This window comes from Malaclemys terrapin, chromosome 19, assembly GCF_027887155.1.
Source record: "Malaclemys terrapin pileata isolate rMalTer1 chromosome 19, rMalTer1.hap1, whole genome shotgun sequence".
NCBI lineage: Eukaryota > Metazoa > Chordata > Testudines > Emydidae > Malaclemys > Malaclemys terrapin.
The window spans coordinates 1,135,498-1,143,980 of NC_071523.1; the positions used below are offsets into that span (position 1 = coordinate 1,135,498).

Below are 8,483 nucleotides of genomic sequence, written 5' to 3' on the forward strand. Positions count from 1 at the left end.
AAGACAATTGTTCCTACAGGTAGAACCTGCGTGACCTATCGACAGCACCTCAACAGTCTGGTGAGGTGCCACCAACGATGCTTCTGGAAGATCCTTTGTGTCAAGTGGCCAAGATCGCTGCACTAATGCCAGCATCCTCGCTGAAGCCAATGTCACCAGCATTGAAGCAATGATCCTCATGCACCAACTTAGCTGGGCTGGACATTTTGGGCGGATGCCAGACTCTCGCTTTCCAAAACAAGTCCTCTACTCTCAGCTAACCCATGGTTGGAGATCCCGTGGTAGTCAAAGGAAATCCTACAGCAGTTCTCAAACTGTGGGTCAGGACCCCAAACTGGATCCCAACCCCTTTTTAATGGGGTCTCCAGGGCTGGCTTGCTGGGGTCTGGGGCCCAAGCCCAAGGGCTTCAGCCCTAGGTGACAGGGCTCAGATTACAGGAGCCCTGCTTGGGCTGAATCATAGAATATCAGGGTTGGAAAGGACCTCAGGAGGTCATCTAGTCCAACCCCCTGCTCAAAGCAGGACCAATCCCCAACTAAATCATCCCAGGCAGGGCTTTGTCAAGACGGGCCTTAAAAACCTCCAAGGAAGGAGACTACACCACCTCCCTAGGTAACGCATTCCAGTGCTTCACCACCCTCCTAGTGAAATAGTGTTTCCTAATATCCAGTCTAAACCTCCCCCACTGCAACTTGAGACCATTACTCCTTGTTCTGTCATCTGCCACCACTGAGAACAGCCTAGCTCCATCCTCTTTGGAACCTTCCTTCAAGTAGTTGAAGGCTGCTATCAAATCCCCCCTCACTCTTCTCTTCTGCAGACTAAATAATCCCAGTTCCCTCAGCCTCTCTTCATAAGTCATGTGCTCCAGCCCCCTAATCATTTCCATTGCCCTCTGCTGGACTCTTTCCAATTTTTCGACATCCTTCTTGTAGTGTGGGGCCCAAAACTGGAGGCAGTACTCCATATGAGGCCTCACCAATGTCGAATAGAGGGGAATGATCACGTCCCTCGATCTTCTGGCAGTGCTCCTACTTATATAGCCCAAAATGCCGTTTGCCTTCTTGGCAACAAGGGCACACTAGTAACTCAGATCCTGCCCTTGGGTTTCGGCTTTGGTCCCCTGGCCTGGGGAGGTGGGGCTTTGGCTTTGCACCTCCTCTCCCCCGCCCCCCCGGGGTGGTGGGGCTTGGGGAGGCTCAGGCTTCGGTCCCCCCTTCTGGGGTCCTATAGTAAATTTTGTTGTCAAAAGGAGGTTGTGGTGCAATGAAGTTTGAGAACCTCTGCACCTCAAAGACACACTGAAAGCATATCTTAAGAAAACTGATGTGGGCATCACAAGCTGGGAGGAGCAAACCACCAACTGATCCCAGTGGCACCATATCGTCCATCAGGCAGTGGCCCCTTCAAGGAGAGGCGCCTAGCTCTCAAAGCTGAAAAGAGAGAAAGAAGGAAGGAAAAAGAAAGAACTTTCTCCCAGCAGGCAGCTGGCCTGCCACAAAATGTCCGGTACCTACTGCGGGCGGATTTGCGATTCCAGGATCGGACTCTTGAGTCATCTAAGGACCGATGATAAATCCATGGTAGAGAACATCCTTGAATTGAAGGATTGCCAATCAATCATGATGTCCATAGCAGGCTGCTGACGCATTCAGAGGAAAATCTACTCTGAACCCCGCACCTGCTTCTCAGTTACATTCCCCCATCACACCACACAGCCCACATCCCGATGCATACTGCAGTATACACACGTTATCTCATACATCCAGGGTGGTGCTGCCTAGTGAGCAGAGCAATGGGCGGGGGTCAGGGCGCCTGGCTATTCTGTCAGAGTGTGTCCAGCTCCTGGTGGCAGAGAGAGGTGGGAGAGTATCAGAGCCCATGGGGGATCATTATTCCAGGAAGAACTTTGGTGATCAGGTTGGTACAATTGGAATTGGTAGCACATGGATCTGAGGCCCTCGTGAAGATCAAAATGTGGTGCATAGCTGACACATCTTCTCCCTTTTCAGGACTCTTCGAGCCAATAGATATGATGTATGAGCTAGACAGGAATGTCCAGACAGACCCTTCCCTGACGGAGATGGTGCAGGTGGCCATCAAAATCCTCCAGAGAAATCCCCGAGGATTCTTCCTGCTGGTGGAAGGTGAGAGCCAGGGTCTCCAGACTGGGGACACGCCCACCACCCCAGTGCCCTGTGGGGCTGAACTTCCCATCCCAGCTTTTCAGGGCTGGAAGCATCCCGTGCTGAGGACGTGGGCCTGTTACTGGAGGTCTGCTATTGACTTCTGACCTGAATGTGCCTCTGGGAGGGTGATTAAATGGTTTTGGAGTTGAGTGACAGTGGGCAAAACCCACCCCTGTTGCACCCACCATTGCTTCACCAGTCAGGAAAGGAGCTGACAAGTTCCCTAGCCATTTACTCTACAGGGAACGTATGGAAATTGCTTTGGGGGGAGAGGCTAGTATGTAGGCAATGGGTCCCAGAGCCCACGGCTCCCAAGGGAGAGGGAGACCCTGGAAATGGGTAAATACCAGCAATGGTGTGATACTGGCCCACAAACTCCTAGCTTAACTGCATTAGCCTCCCTTTCTAGCATCTGAAGTGCAGGGAATGCTGGCTCCTGATTGCACCTTTCAGTCAAGGGAAGTTGGTTTCCTTTACTGGCCTGGAAGGGAGGGCTTGTGGTGAGGAACATTCACCACATGAGAACCAAGACTCCAGCCTAGCAGCTCCCCCATCCTGAGGGCTCTGGGAGGTAGTACTTATCCCTGCTGTGTGGGTGTTTCTTCTAATAGCAAAAAGAACAGGAGTACTTGTGGCACCTTAGAGACTAACAAATTTATTTGAGCATAAGCTTCGTGGGCTACAGCCCATTTCATCGGATGCATGTAGTGGAAAATACAGTAGGAAGATCTATCTATCTATCTACAGAGAACATGAAACAATGGGTGTTCTCTCTGTGTGAGTGTGTGTGTGTGTGTGTGTGTGTGTGTGTGTGTATCTTCCTACTGTATTTTCCTCTACATGCATCCGATGAAGTGGGTTGTAGCCCATGAAACTTTATGTTCAAATAAATTTGTTTAGTCTCTAAGGTGCCACAAGTACTCCTGTTCTTTTTGCGGATACAGACTAACACGGCTGCTACTCTGAAACCTCTTCTAATAAGGAGTCTGCTGCATGCCCTGTTATCTCAGTCAGCTGTTGGTCTGTTCCTTGGAAAGCAGCAGGAGACGACTCGGTTGTGGCCATGATCCTAGAAGTGGCTTGATAGAAATGATGTATTTTCCTTGCTCTCTCCCTGTCAGCTCCTTCCATCTGTTCTCCAAATACCAGCTCAGATGCACCGTGCTGCACCGTAAGGTGCGGTAAACATGGTTTGCACCTTCCAATGCAGCACTCACCACAGGCCAGTGTTGGGACAGGAGAGCGGATTGGTACTGGTCAAGTGCAGCAGAGAGGCAGGATATTGGACTCCATAAACCATTGACCTGGTCCAAGATAGCAGGAAGCAAGAGCTCTGGCAGGATGGACCAATGGTGTGATCTGTTATTGGTGAGTCCCAGGTTTCTAGTCCGACTAGTTGTTCCCTTCTTGCTTTTTCCTTTCCAGGGGGCAGGATCGACCATGGTCACCATGAGGGGAAAGCCAAGCAAGCACTGTATGAGGCAGTGGAGATGGACAGAGCCATAGGCGAGGCTGGTGGCATGACCTCACTGGAAGACACACTGACCGTAGTCACTGCCGACCACTCCCACGTCTTCACCTTTGGTGGATACACACCCCGCGGCAATCCCATTTTCGGTAAGGGTTTAACCCATTGGTTTCCCACACAAGCCAAAGACCCGCCAGTCTCCAGATGGTGGCACCTGGACAGTTACTGCTGGAGGACTGTTTGGCATCGCTGCCTAGCAGGATTGACAAAGCCCTGGCTGGGATGATTTAGTTGGGGTTGGTCCTGCTTTGAGCAGGGGGTTGGACTAGATCATCTCCTGAGGTCTCTTCCAACCCTAATCTTGTATGATTCTATGATGTCCCTTGAAACAGCAGCGATTGAAATGTGTCCAGTGTCAGAACCAGGGCAAAACCTTTGGCAGCTTTTCTAGACGGTAAGGCCATTACGATCCTTGAGTCTGACTCCTGTGTAACTCAGGCCTGAGAACTCCCCCAGAGAGTCCTGCATTGCACCTGAGCCCATGGCTTGTAGCCGATCTAGAGTGCATCCAATCTCAATATAAGGACTCCACGTGAGGGGAAAATTTACCACCTCCTAGTTATTGGGGATGGGTTTCTAATCACATCATAACTTCCAGCCCATGGACCAGAACCAAACCCCAGTCCTGAACACCCCAAAACTCTCTGGATTTAAGGCCTGGATTTCAGTTGTACTGGAGCTCATCTCTACTGCAGCCCAAACTCGCATCATCCACCCCAGCTACTGAAACACTGCAGCTGTTTAGCTACCCCAGCAAAATGCCCTATTTCTCCTTTCTCATGGAGCACTGGCCCGACAACACTCTGCCTGCTGCAGCACCGGCACTGCTTGCTACAGCACCTTGGGGTTGTCTTGTTGGGTCCCCCATCCAAATGCTGGCCAGTTCTGACCCTGCTTAGCCAAGGAGAGCCAATGAGCTTCCAGTGGGGTGGAATGGCTGCATGGGCTATGCTGGACTATAAAAAGATCAAACCTGGCCACCTCCTGAGTTATTCACCCCTGAAAACTGGCTGCAGTGATTGTTTCTCATGCCCCACTCCCCCTCTCCCTGTTCTCACTTGGGAACCTGAGCTTGGTCTGTTTGATAGGCATGTGATCAGCCCCAGGGTAGCAGAAGCAGCACTGGCTGACACTCCAGTCAGTGTCCTTGGCTAAAGAGAGGATCGGGGTGAGGGGCTGGGGGCAGATAAACTAGGGAATCTTGGAGATATGCCTCCCCAACAGAAATACTCTATGGAAATGGGCAGGACTGGAGTATTGGAGTCAGGCATGATATCTTCTGCAGAGGAGCGATGGCCACCATCCCTCAGGCTAACCATGCTCCTCCCTGCACAGGTCTAGCGCCAATGCACAGCGATGTGGATAAAATGCCCTTCACCTCCATCCTGTATGGAAATGGCCCTGGGTACAAAATCGTAGCCGGAGAGAGGGAGAATGTGTCCGCTGTGGATTATGGTGAGTTTGGGGCGATGGGCGGGGGGGGTGGGGGGGAGCACATGGCAGGGACCAGCTGACGCCACTGGATTCATGTCTAATGCATTGCTTGTCCCAATCTAATTCCCAGTGAGCCAGAGTCCATTTCCCAAACCCACTGCCATTAACGGCCACCACGTTGGTCCCTCAGCAGAGAGGCCAAGGTCTGAATGGGCCATGGAGACTGAACTCCCCCACTCTCAAAGGTGGCCTGTCACTTGAGGATGGAAGCTGGGGAGGCCCCTTCCTCAGTGCAGAGTAGGTGCCAGTCTCCAGCCTGGTGGTCTGACTCCCCAGTCTCTTACAGCCGTTTGTTCTCTCTCTGCAGCTCATGCCAACTACCAGGCCCAGTCGGCTGTGCCTCTGCGCCAGGAGACCCACGGGGGTGAGGACGTGGCGATATTTGCCAAGGGCCCCATGGCCCACCTCTTGCATGGAGTCCACGAGCAGAACTACATTCCACACGTCATGGCCTATGCCGCCTGCATTGGCCAGAACACAGACCACTGCAGATCCGGAGCCCACCACAGCACAGTGGGGCCTCTGCCCTTTCTCTCCACCCTTACCTCCATCCTCCTCCTCAAATTCTTGTTTTAAGGTCTTGCCCTCAATCATCTCACTTCCTTCAGTCACAGACCAGGGCTCTCCAGCTGTCTCAAATAGAGATCTTGACCCCATTCAAAGACAGATCTTGAAACCTGTATGATACAGGGTCTTCAGGTTTTAACCATGTTGGACATATTACCAAGGCTTCCTATGTCTTTGGTCAATGGACCCACCTTGCCCCTGAACCAGGGCAGCTGGCCTATGGCCATGAATCACTGTTCAAGATCATTAGGGGTGAGGAACTGAGTGAGCGGTTCAGTTGCTGGTGACGCTGCTGAATGTCCCTGGTGTGGATGCCCTGGATTCCAAGTTGGCTTCCAGAGCTGGAAATGTTGGGCTGTTTTTATAGCAATAGCCTGGACTGGTTCTGTGAACCCAAAGGCAAAGACACACAGGTTCAGGCTGGGGCAGACTCTCTTGGACCCAGATGTTTCATATCTAATAATGTTTTCTTTTATTTTAAGCTCCTCTAGCCTCACTCAAGCAGTTTTTAAAAAAAATCAGATAAACAAAACTCACATATTAGGAAATGTTCTGTTCTCCTCCCATGGCTGTTGATTATGTAAATAGAGGCTTCCTCCCGGGGAACCAAAACCCGCATCTAAACTTTGAGAGAAGAGGCTTTTGGAATCTGAATCCACATGTGGATTTTGGCTCTTTGTTTCATTTCTGGTTGATGTTTTCAACCAGAGAATTAGTCACTTAAGTCAGCAGGATCCAGATCCATAAAGGTATTTAGGCTCCTAAGTCCCTCCAATTTCAATGGAAGTTAGGAGCCTAAATACTTTTGTGGTTCTGGGCCTCAGCCCCTTTGGAAATCCAGTCCTCTGTCTGACAACAAGAAGTGATGCTTCAGATCCTGCACTATGGCATCACTGATGAGAGACTTTCAGCGGGGCCAAAGGAATCATTCACATCCATAGAATCATAGAATCGTAGGACTGGAAGGGACCTTGAGAGGTCATCTAGTCCAGTCCCCTGCGCTCATGGCAGGACTAAGTATTATCAGTGATGTTTTATGTTTGAAGCCAGGGTGATACAATATATGGAGCCCTCTTTGATTCTTCCCTTTAGCCCCCTTGGTGCCAGGCATATTAGGCACTCCCTGCCTATGCTGGGGTTGCCACGTCTGTCCTAAATCTTGTGCCACAATTTGTCTGGGGTCTGCTTTGTCCCTCACGTCTGGCTTGTAGGACACTAAAGGTCTCTGGGAACAATGCTTGTTGGTCACTTCTTGGTGATGCTGTGATGTGAAGATGTGGGGCAAACTGGCAGGTCAGGTTAGGAACCCAGGTTGTCAGCCAACCCCTCATGTCTCCTAAGCTGGGTGGGGCAGGTCTGAGTAAAGGCATTCCTGTGAGATTTCCTGCAGCTAGTTAAGCTGTGGACAATATCCCACCATCAGCCTTTGCTAACATATTGCAGTCCTGGCCTGAGCTCAGCAGTGGGGAGCAGCTGGAGAATAATGTTGGCCAAACTTTTCTTGACCATATAAAAAGGTGGTTTGCGGTGCTGTGGCCCTGTTGGTTCCAGGATATTAGAGAGACAAGCTATCTTTTATTGGACAGGCTTCTGTTGGTGAAAGAGACAAACTTTCAAGCTCCACAGAGCTCTTTGTCATGGCTGGGCTCACTGACCCACCTCGTCTCCTATATAAAAAAGGTCCATTTGAGTTTCAGGCTGGGTCGTATTTGAACCAAACTGTTTTCCCTGTCTCTGATTGCATCACAATGTGATGATGCAACAGCCTTAGGAGCCAAAATCCTATTAAAAGTCAATGGGACTTAGTTGGCCAACTAGTATCTAGAAACAGTCCCCAGAGTGGCCAAGCCCCCTGCTGCCAGACAGACAGAAGCAGGGTGGGAGTGGGGGTAACATTGTCAAAGGCACTTGCGTGCCTTGAGAGACTAACAATCATTTCTCCTGACAAGTTGAAGCAGCGGTTGGAGGGGAATTATTTGCCATGGCATGTGGTGATTAGTTTCTGAGGATGCTCATCGGCATGCTGTTAGGAGACCTGAGCAATTTAATTCATTATCAAGGTTTCATTCAGCTGTTTAATTTGTCAGTAGGTTTGTTTTTTTTTTAAAAAATAAAGCCTTTTTAAAAAAAATTAACTATTTTAAGACATTTCAGGCCATAGCGGATTGTTTGAAGACACTTGAATTCTTGGGGCCAATGGGGCGCTGGAAGGACAGCCTCTTTGGGTTTTATTCGTAAGAAAACCACTGGCCTGAACACAGCCAGTTGGAAGGAACTGTCAATCCACTTCATAACCTGAGACCCAAGACCCCGTCTGTATTTCCATAGAAACTGTTGCCATGGGTGTCATCCATGGTGACAGCAAATCAACTGTCCATGATAAATAAATACAAATCTGGGAATGCATCTGGATTGGATTTGCATTGAGGCCTCTTGTTTCAATTTTTAGTCTGGAGATCTTGTTATTAAAGCTTCTTGTGGTTTTTCCATAAATGTGCATCGACTTCTCAGCATAAAGCTCTCTGGTCAGCAAAAGCTGGGTGCAGAACTGTAATGGTGGGTGCCAGGCATTGCTTCGTGGAGCAGCTGGTACGGGAACCCACAAGGGGAGAGGCAACTCTAGATTTAGATTTAGTCCTGAGTGTAGCGCAGGAGCTGGTGCAAGAGGTAACTATAGCAGGGCCGCTTGGACATAGTGACCATA

The 8,483-nt window shown here is 50.1% G+C and overlaps 1 protein-coding gene across 2 annotated transcripts in view; it reads left to right on the forward strand.

Moving 5' to 3' along the window:
* ALPL (alkaline phosphatase, biomineralization associated) overlaps positions 1-8,202 on the forward strand; it is a 90,113-nt gene extending 81,911 nt beyond the window's left edge. For both annotated transcript variants that reach the window (XM_054009451.1, XM_054009450.1), the window contains 4 exons: positions 2,014-2,148; positions 3,616-3,807; positions 5,054-5,173; positions 5,520-8,202. In XM_054009451.1, the coding sequence (XP_053865426.1) occupies positions 2,014-2,148; positions 3,616-3,807; positions 5,054-5,173; positions 5,520-5,788 (716 nt within the window). In that variant the 3' untranslated portion in view covers positions 5,789-8,202. The remainder of the gene's footprint in view (positions 1-2,013; positions 2,149-3,615; positions 3,808-5,053; positions 5,174-5,519) is intronic.
* Positions 8,203-8,483: the final 281 nt, after the last annotated feature.